Consider the following 15709-nt stretch of genomic DNA (forward strand, 5'->3'; position numbering starts at 1 on the left):
CTGGGTGCTCCGGGTGGGGTCTCACAAGAACAGAGGGGCAGAATCCCCTCCCTCACCCTGCTGGCCCCACTGCTTTAGATGCAGCCCAGGATAGAATTGGCTTTTTGGGCTGCAAGTGCACATTGCTGGGTCATGTCCAATTTTCAGCCCATCAGTATTGCCATGTCATTCCCTGCAGGGCTGGAGACCCTGACGGCTGCTCCTCACCTGCCACTCAGAGGAGGTGGCAGGACAGAGGGGCGTAAGCCTGAAAAAGAGACAGGAGAAAAGCTTTATTCGTCAGCAAGGCCTGCAGAGCAGACCCGAGTCCTGCACCCCTTATCAGGAAAAGCGGGGAATGTCGAGGGGCTACGGTCCGTGAGAGAAGCCCAGGAGGACGGGACAGTGGCTGAACGTCCCTGAGAACCACCGTATGCCATCCCCAGACTGCGCTACCGCTGAGGTGGTCCCGGAGGGCAGCAGGATCCCTTCCCCCGCCACGGGGATCCCTTGTCTCCCAACACGGGATTCCTCTCGCAGCCATGGAAGATCCTTCTCCCCATTCGTGGGGATCCCATCCCCACGTGTCCCGCTGGGAGCCGATGTCCCCTATGAGGAACTACATTTCCCAGGGGTGCTTGCGCCCGGGCGGCGGAAAAGGCGAGCTGAGTCGCGCACTCCGTTCCGATTGGCTGGCCGGGGACGGTCCGAGCGGCCATTGGCTGGGCGGGTGGCCACGTGGGGCGGCGGGAGGAAGGTCGATTCACGTGGGCCTGTGCGGGAGCGGGCCGGGAGCGGAGCGGAGCGGGAGCTGGGAGCGGCCGGCCGGGCTCGGGCCGGGGGTCTGTGGGAGCGAGCCCACCAGGCCTCGCCATGCTCGGGGCCCGAGGCGGGTGGCGGGCCCTCCGCCGCTGCGCCTCTCTGCCGCGGCCCCTGCGGCTGCGGGTGCGCGAGGCGCTGGGGGCGCGGGAGCCGGCGGACGCGGTCAGAGTGCAGGTGTGTGCCCGGGATGTGCCCGGGATGTGCCCGGGGTGTGCCCGGCCCGGAGCCTGAGCCGAGGGGAGGGCCCGGAGGGGCGCGGCCCACGCTCGTGCTTGGGAGGGAAGTGGGGGAGCCTTGCAGAGTGTTTTGCTCAACTCCCAGATCTGCTCTGCAGTCGTGCAGAGCCTCTCCGTGTGTTCTCTCGCTGTACGTGCTCAGTTCGCTGTTGTCGGAGCCAACGAAGCTTTGGAGTCACTCGGCACGTGGAGAGGAGCGTTGTCACTGTGATGGGTTGTACTGAACGTGCTCTCCTCAGTGTTGGCTTTATTACCTGTTCTATTTCGGAGAGCCAGCCACTGCCTCTGTGGTGTTGTTTTTAAAGCTTTTTCATTGGTCTTGTGCCACGTACATCCAGGTTTAGAGCAGTATCAGTAGAACCACCGATAACACTTCCACTGCCGTTTGTATTCGGCTCCTGTTGTGAACCAAGGTAGCCTGGGATTAATGGGCATTTTCGCTATGGAGCGCTTTCCCTTGGCATAGGATTGTGCGTTCCCCTGTTTTCTGGTGTTTCCAACTGGCAGAGCAGTGGTTGCACACACAGAGTCCCTGCTTCAATGCAGAACTCTGCAGTTGTCAGTATTTCTGGATGAATGTCAAAAGGACTGGGGTACTTGGTAACAGTTTTAAACAAAACTGAAAGAGAATAGATTTAGATTTATAAGAAAGAAGTTTTGTACTATGAGGGGGTGGGGCACTGGCACAGGTTGCCTAGAGAAGATGTAGCTGTCCCATCCCTGCAAGTGTTCAAGGCCAGGATGGGGCTTGAAGCAACCTGGTCTTGTGGATGGTGTCCCTGCCCATGGCAGTAGGGTTAGAACTGTATAACCTTTAAGGTCCCTTCCCATTCAAGCCTTTCTGTGATTCTACTGACCCAAAAACCATTTTGTAGCACACTGGTATTCTTGCTCACACATAGGTGAAGCCTAATAGGGCAGGAAGAAGCATATCCAGTGTAGGATCTTTTCAGATGTAGTGTGATCAATAATGCAAGCTAGAATAAACTGATGCTAAAATTTGCGGTACTGCCATTCTTCCCCCTTCCCTGCCCTCCAGACCCTTGCTGCTTTGCTTTTCACCTGTGGTGGCAAAATGTGGGGGGTTTGTATTAAACTGGGCTAGGAATCTGGTCTGGCTTGAATGCAACCTTATTATGGCCAGGTTGTTGGAATGTGCAGTCTAATCAGAGTCAGAATTGTCACTTTCATTGCACATTCATTCTGGTAAGGTGTGAAGTGGTTAAAACATTGCTGCCGCAGCCTCTGCTGTTCCAGTACAGGCCTATGGGCATGCTCTTACTTCCTATTGCAGGATGCAAGACTCCTCTCCTTATTTAATAGATCCCAGAACAGCTTGAGGAGGTGGCAAAAAAAGGCTCCTGAGAATGTTTCTTTGTTTCTTTTTTTGTGTGTGTTTTGGTAAAGGAGAGTTCCTGGGGAAGGAAACAGAGAAAAACATCTGCCGTTATACGTTAAACGTGCATCCAGTATAACATACATGGTGTGTTCTGGGGGTTTGCTGGAATACAGAGGATAAGCACAACAGCTTCAGGCATGTTACTGTATGAAATAGTTTTTACTTTAACCATACAAATTTGAGGATGCCCAGATAATCTTGTTTCTTGCACCAGTTCGGGTGGAACACTCTGCAGGGGTGGTTCAGCCTGTCTGACTCACTAGGTTCATGTCTTTAAAATCTTCCATGGTTCTTACATCAAACATGGAAAGCATGTTATACAAGCCTGTGTAATGCTTTGCCTGTGTTAGTAGTCATTTTTAAAACTATAACATGCTTTTCTTCTGGTGCTGTTTGATTCTTGGTTTGTTCTGTCTAGGTGACAGAAGTAGATGGATTTGCATTGGTTTGTCTGGTATAAAACCCCTAAACCACGGTTTGAAGTCATTGGGACTATTTGGTCCCTTCCAGTTAAGAAAAAGATGAAACTGGTTGGAAAAGAGGTAGTTCGGTTGTTTAATCAGCAGTGGTTTTGGTTGTTCTCTACAGTATTGTTAGAAGATGAGCTTGAAGGCCCCCAGCAGATAATTTTGCTTTGAAGGCCAGCTTTTTCTCAACTCTGGTGAGCAGAGGAGCAACTATGGGAGTTATATTTTGGATGCTCTTACTATTGCTTACTGCCTTAATATTTCCCTTAAAAAGAAAATAAAATTTATAGGTCATTAAAAAACTCAAATTAAGACATTAGCCTGAGCTGTACACCGTCAGTTCTACTGTTTTGCTGTTACAAAGAATTAGGGTATTACTAGTTTAATTGTTTTCATGAAACTGGACAAAGAATTTCTAAGTTTTTTTCTTAATATCTTTTTTTTTTTTTTTCCCTGAGCGCAGTGAAGCAGTCTTGATTTTAAGATGAAAGGAGAAACATCCAAGGCAATAGTTTTTATTTTTGTTTTGCATGAATATGTAGCTTTTCATGTGAATCTGTTGGCTGCATCGTTGTTTTAGCAGTTCAGCAGTTTAGGGCACATAAACAACTAGTGAACACATTTGAAAGGTTGGAACTGTTCTATAGGGATACAACAAAACTGATACTAAAAACCATCAGAACCATCTTGAGTGTATTGTAATGAAGAAAGGTGCATTACTGGTCTCTCCTTTTTAGTAAGAAGTGTTTGGAAAGGATATCACTGATTAGAATATGTACTTTGCCAAAACACATTACATCTTCAGAGCACTTTGTTGCTCTCTGTATTGTCAGCTCCGCAAAGATGCAGGTACATCTTATTAATCCTTGCTGTTCTCAGGAAGAAACTCTGCCTCAGATGGATGTCTCTGCCTGAGGATTTGTTTCTCTCTGCTTTGAAGTCAGAAGAAAAACTGACGCTGACTTTTTTTCTCTTTTTGTTTTTTATTATCGTTATTTTTTTGCCCCTAAAGAAACAGTTACTTTGATTTCAGTAAGAAGCTGAAATTGGCCTGAAGTGGTATGTCCAGCTCAGCTGGAAGAAGGGCATGAGTTCACATTCCTGCCAAGAAATAACAAAATCTCTTTTCCTTTTTCTCTAGGGCTGGGTCCGCTCTGTCCGGTCCCAGAAGGAAGTTTTGTTCCTGCACATAAATGATGGGAGTTCTCTGGAAAGCCTCCAGGTGGTTGCTGATCCCAGCCTGGAAAATAGGTGGGTCCATTTGAACTAACTGGAGAAATATATGTGTTGAGCAGTGCTTGGAGGGCTCTGCTCAGGCCTCTTTTCTTGTGCCAGGGACTTGCCAGCCTCTGGCACCTGACCACAGGAAAAACTACTGCAGTCTGTGGTCTCTAGATGCACTTTTAGGAGGGAGAATGTCAGATTACTTTGTCTCCACTTTGCTGAGGCCTTGTGGATCAGTTGATTAATCCTATGAGATCAGTTTGGACCCAATTTTCTTAGTAGCTGCAGCAGTGTAGGCGTTCTTGTCTGCTGTTGGAATTGCTTGGAAATCGCATGAGGTAGCCAGGGATAACTGTCCCCCACGTCCTGGAGAGTGCTGTTGCTCTTCTGTAATGACTGGAGGGCTGGCACACCAGGCATAGCCCCTGCATAGGCACATCTGTTCTATTGTAAAATAATGCACTTGTTTTATTGCTTAATTTTTGTTTGTTACTCTCTGTTGTTTACTGGGCTAGGGTTGGGAGTGTTGGGATGATCCAGGAAACTTCTGTGTGTAACTTGATTTTTTAAAGATTTTTAAAATAATTTTTTTGCTGTATACTGTGTTTGTCCCCACCAAGAGCCCCTTCTAATAGAAACCTGTCACTTTTCTCCCCACTTGTCCAACATTCCTGCCTTGTCCTAAATTCTTCTATAGCTTTTTGAATCTCTTCACATTCCCACCTCTGCACTTAATAATTTTTCATTTCATCAGTTAAGTTTTATGGCTACAGCATCTCCTGTGATCTCAAGTGGTCCAGCTAAATTAACAGGAATCTCTCTTCTGAACGTTGTTGTATCAGCACCTAGTTAAGCTGTTTGTTTTCTTGGTTTCTTAGAGACCTGACTTTTGGAAGCGCAGTGGAAGTGCAAGGGAAGCTTGTCAAAAGCCCTCATAGGATGCAAAACATGGAGCTGCAAGCTGAAACCATTCGTGTAGTGGGACCTTGTGATATTTGGGTATGTCACTATAGCAAGAGGGGTGGGACTGCTGGAAATCAGGTTTTAAAGGTCCAAGTATCCAGCAAAGCATGCTTGAAACTGTATTTTCTTTCAGTCTGAGTGGTCCTGCAGACTTTGACTTGTCAGCAGTGTGTCTGTAGGATGCATCAAAGGAGAAACATGGGATCACCATGAAAGCTTGTTTCTGGGACAGAGCCATTTCTCCATGGAAAATTTGCTCAGAGAGTTAAGAGTTTGCCTTTGTCCCACCCTGAAGCACTTACCTGTGCAGGTGGCTTACCTGGTAAGTTTGGCTCGGCTATGAATTGGAGAAACAGTGGAACTGGCAAGACACTCCAGGTTGTGCAGCTGGAAGAACCGTATCTACCACAGGCACATTCAGAACCAGCTTGTTGTTGCAGCAGTGAGCTGAACAGCTAGGTTTTAGGGGGGCTCAGCATCCAGAAGTGCTAATACCTCCTCTTGTGTTCATGGCTCTTGCTCTGCAGTAAGCATTATAAAATACACAAAACAACCAGAAAAGAGAGGCAAAAGCATCTAGTTCTTCTGTGGTCTGTAATTGTGATTGAATTTTAGTAGGGAGAGATGGTGTTCTGTGAACAGCAATAAAACTGCATTGACTCCCGAGTTCTCATCCCCTTATTTTGATTTCCCTGTTGTTTTCAGTCGTTTCCCCTGAAGATGAAGGAGAGGCACCCTCTGGAGTATGTCCGACAGTTCCCTCACCTGCGCTGCAGGAACAGCGCGCTGGGCGCCCTCCTGCGAATCCGCAGCGAAGCCACTGCGGGCATCCACTCCTTCTTCCAGGTACTCCCTTCTGTACTGAGCCTGACGTGTAGAGCGCTCCACCCAGGCTGGCTTTATGGGAGCAGGTTAGGAGGGAAGGAGTGTGACATCTTGCCTGCATGGTATGGATTTTGGACACAGTGGTTTTCTTTCCAGGCCTGGGCCTGGCTGGGCCTTGGCCAGACTGTTGCTTATGATCAGGTTAGCGCATCTGTGGCCTGTCAGTGTCTTTCCACCCATTTCCTGTTATTTATCCCTTTCACAGAGTTGCAATATAATTGCCTGCAAGCGTGTGGTCTGTGGAACACAACATAATGTGGACTTGTTTAACCTATCCTCTGCAGTGACCTTACGGTCCTTGGACAGAAACCTCCTCCCACATGGAAAAATCTGTGATACAGGAACACAGACAAACTGACTCAGAGCTTCTTGTTATTCTCAGTTCTTGCCTTTCTCTTAGTGCAGTACAAATCTGTGTGGATGCTGTTGGCTGACATTAGGAGACTCCTGTTCTGATGCATTTCAAACTGATGGGTGGGAGCCACCTGTGTTTTCTGAATGTGTCACTCAAGCTGTGGGCACAGCACAGGCTTTGGGGAGGCAGGGGGGCAGTGAATTGGCTCTGGTGCCAGATCATATAGAGGCCATGTGATTCTTTGTGTGAGTAGATAAAGGTAACAAGTCTTCTAGCACACCTGAGCCCTTTTTTTAAAGCTATTCCTGGAAATAAACATGTTTTAGTTCAGATAAGCTGGCTTTAGTTTGAATAGAATCATATTCAGAGCACTCTGATGACAAAATTCATATGTAATAATTAGTGTGGCCCAAGGAAGAGGTTAGAAATGTCAAGATGAATTTCTGGTCCCAGGTTTGCTGGTCTTTGTTGCCTGCAGTGGCAAAGAAGGCTTGCTTGCTCTAAGAAGTGTCTGTGGAATTGCATGGTATTTGGATGACTTCTGTGGGTTTTTTTGGGGTGGGAGGTGTTTTGTGGTTTTTTTAAGAGCTTAATAGAAATCCCACGTCAGGTAAAGCTGCTGGTTTCAGGATTGTGCCTGCTCCTAAGACAGAAGCTGGCTCTGTTGGGACTCAGTCTGTGCCGGTGTCAAGCCACTAGATGGCATTGCCTACAACGATTTGTGCTTCCAAACCTGGGCACCGAAGGCAGCCAAGATACGAAAAAAGTCTTATTCAGGCTTTGCTTCTCCAAATCAACTCCAACTCAGGCTCTGACATACCTTCCTGTTTACAATGCTCAAGAGCAGAGCTCTATTATAAAATAGAATGTATCATCAATTTATCAGCAGCAGCTACACTAAAGTTATTTTTAAAGGAATAGGGAAGATTTGGTCCCAGACTTGATATTTACACATGCTTATGTGAGAACTCTCCTAGCACCAGGAATGTCTGTACTATATCTGTTTGCTCCATTTCTAATGGAAGGAAGTGTTCTAAAATTGCTACCTGCATCATCCCAAGAATATTGCAATTTCCAATGTGACAATGTCAGAACATACCATAGCTACAAAGAATAATGTGAGCATTTTCACTCTGCAGAGCTGTAAGGAGCTTAATAGTGGAAGAAAATAAGTGGAGCTGTTTGAATACACACTCAAAATTATTAAGACTCTCTGTAACTTTAAAAGCATCTCTTTTTTAGCCTGTTCATTTCCAGGAATGAATGACTACTGCCAAGTGCCTTTGGTTTGGATGTTGAAAGCTAAAATGTCCTCTTTAAATCTTCTCCTGAGAATTGTGGTCCATGCAGGATAGGAGCATTGTTCCTAGGCACAGTAAGATAGTTTCACTGTGTATGGCAACTTCCACTCTGCACATTAAGTTCCAGGTTTGTGAGGGCCAGTAATGCAATGTGAATTATTTTAGAAGCTTTTATAAGGGGAATTATCCCAGAGGTTTTTAGGGGATTCTCTTATTTCAGATCTGTGCAGTTTGCATTACTTTCCAAAGCATGTAAGGAGTCTTCTGTGTGAAATGTACTTCTTTACAGCATCTGCTAGCACTGTATGAGGAATATAGGCGTTTTTCAAACATCTCCTGTAGAGCTGGGAGGCCGTGTAACCAACAGGGCTCTGAAGATGCAGGGAACTGTGTCAGAGGCCCGCATTTTGTGCTGGTAGACTGAAACTTCCTCCCCCAGGCAAAGCAAGTTGTTCTGGATCCAAAACTTCTTTCTTCGCAGTAACTGGATCCCAGTGAGGAGCTGAGGTCTTTGCACCTGTAACCAAGGTAGCCTAGAGCTGACTGCAGGGACTTTGCTCCCTCTTGGTTGTGTTATTGTACTGCCACAAAAGGCATTGCATGTCCATATGACCTTTTCGTTCCAAATTAATTTTAGTTTGATTCTGAGAGTGGGCACTAAATACTATTCCTGTCTTCCTAGCCCCTTAACTAGCTGGTGATAAGGACCAGGACTTCTCATGTGACTGACTGAATTGTATTATTCTGGTAAAAGCTGTGAAGCTAAGATGTATCCATCCACTGAATATTGGATTGCAGCTGTTTTAAAAGCCTATGGCTGCACTGCAGAGAAATCCAGAGAACAGGGGCTCTTTCTTCATTCAGCCTTCCTTGTTTTGGAGGCCTCTGCTGGATTTATGAACTATTACATGAATGTGTAATTCTGCAGGTACCTAGAACATGACCAAGTCAGGGTATACCCTGTCTCTTAAAATCAGCTTAACTTCATTATCTTAGAAGATGCGAGGTAGGACTGACACTTTATTGGTGTTTGGGTGTTTTTAAGGTGTTTCTTTCATCCTGTCTGTGATTTCTGTCATCTAACACATTTGATCGTTTATTTTAATGCAGCACATGAAGAGTGTCCTTTGCCTAACCACTGCCTTCCAAAAAGCTGAAAGAAACAAAGTGTTGAGGTTATAGGGGTGAATTTGATTGAAACTGCCCAAAAATATAAAAATGCTGGAGGAAGTGAGAAGAGAGGAGAATGGTGTGGAAACAGGCCATTGCAAAAAAACTCATAATAATGACCTAAATCTCTTTGGGTTATGAAGCCTGGAGGAAAACACACAGGTAGTAAATACTGCTTTGTAAATCGTGCTGGCATTTAGTTTGTCATCTGTCCCTATAAGGCAGAAGCTGCCCAAAAGACTACATGTGCTGTCCTGGCTGGGGGCTGATGGCCAAGTTATGTGTGCTGGTTGATGTCATCCTTCTTTACCTCGTTAACTTTGCTGTTCTGTCTGTTCCAGGATAATGGATATGTGCATATTCATACCCCCATAATTACATCCAATGACTGTGAAGGTGCTGGGGAACTCTTTCAAATTGGGGTAAGTTGGGTTGCATAAAGTTTTTTGGGTTGGTTTTTTTTTTTTTTTGCAAAGCAGTTCTTGAGTTGTTGAAGGTTAGAGGAAATGTCTCTCTTTATAAACTCTTTTATGTACTCCTCTGATTATTTTTTCATATAGCAATCCTTTCCTTCAATTTATAATTTAGATAGTTAAACAGATGCATTATCTTTTTTTTTATTTTATTGCTATTTTTTGCATTAATCAGCACCTTTTGTACTGATGAGGTTGTTCTATCCCTGGTGCTGTGGAAAAGTTTGCAAAGAATAACAGAGGGAGGTGGAACATCTTAGTAAACAGAAGGATGTGATCATAAGAGCCCAAGAGATGGGATGGGTCATTCAGGACAGACTACTACACTCAAATATTTCTTAGCTTTGAAGCAAAGAATATAATTCACTGTGAGATAATCCTTAAAAAGAAGTCAGCAATACCTGAAACTCCCTTTCACCAGTGTGTCCCTACAAGCTACACCTGTTGTATGTCAGAATTCTCCCCCAATATTGTCAAGCCTCCCCATAACCACCAAATTACTGCCTCACTCTATCATTATAAGAGTACTTCACGTCATGGGTCAGAACCTCCTGTGAAACTGAAACACAGCCTTAACCACTAAGATCTTCCCCACAGATTTCTCATGATTCCTGACCCCACAGTCATTAATCATATGGAATTCCATCTGAGTTTTTTACTTCTGTATTTGAAATTCACTCTTCTGTCTCAAGCAACGGCGTCCTTTGCCACTTAGGCTTATTGGCTCCAGCTTCACTGGTGATTCATCTGTAAGCAAAAGAAAAACTGCTGAGGTAGCAATTACCTGCTGTGGGATCGTGTCTTCCACTCTGCACAGCCTCATGACAAAAAAGGCTTCTGTCTACTTGTTCTTCAGGATCTCAAGGTCTAACCTGTGCTACCAGTGATTCCCTTCCAGACCAGTACATGTGGCTCAGCTTTTTGCTTGCCGGGACAATAGGGTTGATTAGCTAAACTAAATTGTTCCTGTTTAATTGAGATTCCTTAATGCTACCCAGGGTTCACTCCGGGCTGTTGCATGCAAATTAAGATGTGAAAACAAGTGACACTTAATGATGGAAACATTATGCAGTTTGCAGCTGTAGAGTGTATTGCGTCTTTGGTACAAATTGTATCCACTTGAAAGCTGTAGAGGATGCAGGACTGCAGCGTAGGTGGCTGGTAGTGACAGAAGCCCTGATGCAAATGTTGAATTAGGTGCTAAACTGTGAGCCTGAAACTTGTATAAACTGGATCATGGTTCAAGGCAGATATTTTACTCCTCTCCAGTGGGATTGCTGAGGTGCAAATAACTCTCCAGTGGGATTGCTGAGGTGCAAATAATACCTGTCTTGGAGAAATGTAGCTACAGCTGTGCTTGAAAGGTGTGCTGTAAGTGCCAAGTCAGACCCCATTAAATGGCCTGTGCCACAAAGGAAGGGCTTCACAAACCCACTTGCTGCTGGGAACGTGGAAGTTCTCCCTGATTTCCTGTTTCTTCTTTGAGTGCAGCGTCATTGTCTGGCCTCATTTAGCACTTAGTTTTGTTTCTGCAAAGCCCTGTTCACAACTGGTCCTGGCTAGCAGAGATCTAAGACTGCCTGCTATCCTGCTGGGATCACTTCACTCCACTGGACCAGTGACATTGTTTTTTGACAGTGAAAACGTGGGGAAGATTAAGCCTGCCTTGGGCCGTGCATGTGAGGCTGTCAGACACAAAATAAGAATGGTAGAAGGGTGTCAGACATAATAATGAGGGTGTGGTATTTGCAACAAAGCCCAGAATCTTCCTGTGCTTTTAACCAAACCAACCATCAAGACATTCCTGTCTGCTCTATTCAGTCACTTTTTAAACTAGCCTTTAATTCACTGTTTGAAAAGGCCAAGGGAGAATATAAATTCCTGTTCCTCTTATATTTGAGGAGGAGCTAAGATTTCTGGTGATGGAATTGATGAAAGCAACCCTCAAATTAGATTCTTCAGTTTCAAAAAATATTTAAATCCTATTCCTTAAGTTTTAAGACCTATCTTATAGTTGCAACCAGAATTGGTGTCCTAGTGCTCCTGAGTTTGTAGTAGTTACAATACATCTTCTGTTAATGGGTTGGGGTTTTTCTGCCTTTTGGGGTTTTTTTTTTAGTTCCCTTGGGCAGTGTATAGAACTAACAGTCTCACCAGTTCAGCTGACCTGCTGCAGGTGGAGTAAGTTGAAAACTTCAGTTGTATATAGCCTTAAGAACCCAAGTAGAGGCTGCTTTTGTACCCACTGCGAACTATTGCCTTTAAATAGCTGTTTTCTCTGACTGGCACCATTTTAATCCTTTGACTAATATCTGATGACTGCTCAGGCCTGTGCATTCTTTGGACGTGATGGAAAGTGAAGAGAGTAGGAATATGTTTTTACATGTGAACTTGAAGAGATGGGGGAAAATGTATCTGAAGTTAGAATGAAAAAGCTTTTTGAAATATGGTCTTTGATTCCTAAAACTCTTAATCCTGTAGGATTTGTGTTTGTTTATATGTTCAGCTTCCTCATTATCTTTGTTTGGTTTTGGGTGTACTGATTAGTCTGTACATAGCTTTGGCTGGGATGCTCTCATACAAGGACTTGGGATGGGGGAGAATCCATTCCTTCTCTGCTGGGCAAATCAACTGAATGTTTTTAAAATTAAGTATTGCAGTGGTGAAAAGAGTGCAGTAAGCAGAGGACATTTTAAAAAATAAATAAGTCACAAGACGGTAACAACTCCAGAGGAAACTTCTGCACCTGAAAAGTGTAGGTTTGAGGAGAAACTTCCAGAAGTGTGAAAATGACTAGGCAGACCTTAACCCACATGGAGAACATCAGCAACACCAGCTTGTGGATTTCTGCACTGTTGGCATTGTCTTCCTGTGGTGAGAGCATGCAGGGGAGAAAGCATCTTGTTTGTGCTTCTTTCCTTGAAGTAAATTTTTTGAAAACACTAGACGAGCTTTGACTGTTGAAAGCACTGTTGTAGTGTCATCTAAAGCAGGACAAGGTAATTCTTGAAATAGGGAGAATGCAGATCAGCAGAGGCAGATAGCCCTTATTTTAATCTGAAAATAATTCCCCTATACCAGCAGTTTTACCACCTCCACCTCAGCACAGATTCTTTCCTTGCTTTTTTTTTTTTCTTTTTTTTTTCTTTTTTTCTCTTTTTTTCTTCTGAAGTCTAAAATTCTTAGCAGCGTTGTATGTTGCAAGAAACTTTACCCAGTTGCCTTCTGTGGCTGCGTCCTAGGAAATCTGCCTTGCTTTTGTCCTTGTGACCCAGCTGCATGTCTGTTCCCTGCTATTTTCAGTAGCCTCCCACTCTGTCTGCAGTGTTGAAGGCTCCCTGCATTCTGGGTCTCTTGCTCTGTTTTCCACTTTGCTCCTGGAAAATTTTCTTTGTATGGCTACCCTCAGGTGCTGTGGAGAAGGCGTGGGCTTCTCTGTGCTCTGTAAGAGCCTGTCTGGCCCCAGACACTCCATCTGGTTCAATGTGGGTCTCTACAGCACTTTCCCTGTTGCCCAGCTGCAGCCTTTTGAGAGAACTCAGCATGCAGTGATTTCCAAAGCCCAGCAGCTGTATCATGCATTCACAGCTCCTTTAAGTAGATCTCACATGCAGTTTTTATTGCCTGTGGCCTTATCCCTTCCTGGGACCACTCTCTCTCTCTACGTGTAAGGAGTGCTGCATTCTACCTGTTGGCTCCAGTGGAGGTAAAATGTGCTCTGTATGAGGCTTGTCTCTTCCCACACACACACCTCATGGCACCTGGATGGTGTTTGGCTGAACCCAGAATCTGGATCAGGCCATTTCATTACTTTGAAAGGATATTTAACTGTAAACCTGAAGAACCATCCACGTATAGTTCTTCTCTAAAATGCATCTGGAGATTGTACAGTGTTGGTCTTTTGGGGTTTTTTTGCCCCTCGCTCACAGGAGTGAATGTCAAAGCTTTTAGATTCCTGAAGGTGCAAGTTTATGGCTATGGCACCAGCAATATGTACCTGCTGCTGAACATGCAGAAACTCCTACCATCCCTTTGGTACTACTGAAAAATATCCTTGTCAGCACCAAAGAAAGCTGGGATCTGCTGGGGAGAATCGCAGCTAAACACAACAGTATTAGTGTCTGTCAGGTGTTTTCCCTTCTAGAGATGTGTGACGGTCTGGGAGGCAGCCAGTTCCTGGGAGACTGAGAATGTTCTCTGAGACATTCCTCAGAGATGTGCTCAGCAGGGATCAGGGTAAGCTGGACCTGAGCTGAGGGAGGACTTGCTTTTTCATGTTCTAGCTCTCCCAGTTTCTGTTTGTTTCTACCTGATTCATATCCGCCTGTCCAGTCTGTATTTATGAGATGTTATGTGTTCCAGTACATATTTATGAGATGTTTGTCTTAGCAGAACCAGCTGCTATTGCTTGGTGCAAGTCCAGCTGATCAGAATTAGGACTGGAATTGCAAGGAGGACTTCTTGGAAGTTAGGAATTTTGCAGGGGTTGTCTAAAAAGGAAAATCCAATCATGTTTATAATGGGGTGTCACAGAGGGCAAATCTGGATTAAACGTGTTGCTGGGAAGCTGCAGCAACGCAGTGGAGTGGGCCTGGGGTAGAGCTGCAGCAATGATTTCTATGAGCTTTTCAAGTTTTCTCTGATCCCTTCATGCTTTTGGCTTGCATAGAGTGTAAGACAGAATCAAACAGTTTGTACTTTCCTGAAGCTAATTGCCTCAAGGAGAAGTTAATACAAGACTGACATCAAAGGGAATAATTTTAAATTAAATCATTAGACATTTGAGGAGATGGAGAACAAAACAGGTACTAAATCCAGTTGTTCTTGTATTTAGAATGAGAATAAAAAGCCTTTGAAGTTGATGTCAAATAATAGTATGTTTATAGCACATTTACTCTGAGACACCAAGATGTTTCATACAGATTCCCTCTCCCTCTTCCCCCATTCTAATTTGGGTAGGTTTTCGACTTTGGAACTGAGAGAGCTTAAAAGGACACCCATAATTCCCTACTAATCTTTTATCAAGTCCGTGTTTTGGGGTTGGGAAGTGGGAGAAACATCCATCTAATTGAAGTAAAAGCACCACAGTGTTGTTTCTTCATTTTGCTAGTCATGGTCATGAAAAACAGTCTCACCCAGTGTCAGCCGTGAAGGGACAGTGTCCCCTACCATTTATTTGTCTTGTACCAGTGGCTGTGGTTTCATATAATAAAGAAGCCAGCTTGATCTAAAAGGCTGAGCATGAATCTGGGGCACAGGTGCTTGGGAATATTGCCTGTGCTCAAATGTGTGGAGGAATCACCTCCAGTGGCTTAGCTGATGTTTGTACCTGTGAAATGTGCAGCTGCTAATTATGGAATCTCCCCTTGCTGAAGGTGCCCTTTCTGAACAAAAAGGGAGGCATTTAATTTTTCCTGCATGGAAAAGTTTTCTGCATGAGCTGTGTTGCAGCTCACAATACCCATTGTATTGAGTATTGTGCCTTAGGATGAGGGAGAGCAAGTGGGCAGCTGTGGAGAGGCGAGGTGATCGAATGGTGATGGGGCAGTAAAATTTTATCTAAATATTGCTGTGTTTACCCTTCACCTTCTGTCAGAAGCCATCCAGGAGCTGCTCACAATGCAAACATACATCCTGGGTTCTCTCAGTGTCCTCTCAAATGGGCTGCAGGTTTTCAGAAGCCCAGTTGAGTTGTAGATTGTCTCACTTTCTCCAGTCATTTCCTGTGTTTCTATTTTCCCTATGTCTTTCTGAGATCACATATGATTTGGAGAATGAGAAATGACACAAAGTCATTATAAATGAACCAGGCCCCAGCTCCTGGAGACAGGTGTAACCTGTTTGTGGATTTGAGGGGAAGCATTGAGGTTTCATGGCTGATTCTTGTTCTTTTCTTGCTTCCAGTTTGTCTCTTTCTCATTGTTTAGAAGTTGCATCCTACAGGATTAGGTGGGATTTTTCACTGGTGAAACAGGAAATAGAACTGAACTAAGCTTGCAGGGAAAGAGAAACCAGTGGTACATGGCTCTTCTCTTTAGTGTTCTGGCCATGGTTCTGGGGCTGCGGTATGTGAATGTTTGATGTTTATTAATATCTTTATTGCTTTTGAGCAAATGCTCTGGGTTTATTTGATGAAAACAATAGGGGCCTGCTTCTGCATCCTTGGAGTTTGGTGTTTGGTTTTTTTAGAACCTCAAAACCTCTGAAACAAAGGAAGCAGTCCTGGGGTTACAGCCACAAATTATCATATTTTCATTGATGTCTGTGGAACAAGGCAAGCTTGCTATTTTCTTTAGTGTGATGCTGTGAAGAGATAAAACTGCCTTGTGATCTGAGGTTTTTGGAAGTCACTGTTTCATCTTTGTGATGAGCAGCAGAGCTTTTTGAGAACAAAAGCAACACCTTCAAGCCCATTGAGAAAAACGGCAGGTTGTA

The 15709-nt window shown here is 44.5% G+C and overlaps 1 protein-coding gene across 2 annotated transcripts in view; it reads left to right on the plus strand.

The window, feature by feature from the left end:
• The first annotated feature begins 781 nt into the window (after nt 1-781).
• The window catches only part of NARS2 (asparaginyl-tRNA synthetase 2, mitochondrial), a 50338-nt gene continuing 35410 nt past the window's right edge, over nt 782-15709 (plus strand). For both annotated transcript variants that reach the window (XR_011151248.1, XM_069016330.1), the window contains exons 1-5: nt 782-975; nt 4045-4154; nt 5006-5126; nt 5796-5936; nt 9143-9223. Coding sequence is in view for 1 of the 2 variants with exons in the window: in XM_069016330.1 (XP_068872431.1) it covers nt 853-975; nt 4045-4154; nt 5006-5126; nt 5796-5936; nt 9143-9223 (576 nt within the window). In the remaining variant the exon portion in view is untranslated. The remainder of the gene's footprint in view (nt 976-4044; nt 4155-5005; nt 5127-5795; nt 5937-9142; nt 9224-15709) is intronic.

Source organism: Aphelocoma coerulescens, chromosome 1, assembly GCF_041296385.1.
Source record: "Aphelocoma coerulescens isolate FSJ_1873_10779 chromosome 1, UR_Acoe_1.0, whole genome shotgun sequence".
NCBI classification, from domain to species: Eukaryota; Metazoa; Chordata; class Aves; order Passeriformes; family Corvidae; genus Aphelocoma; species Aphelocoma coerulescens.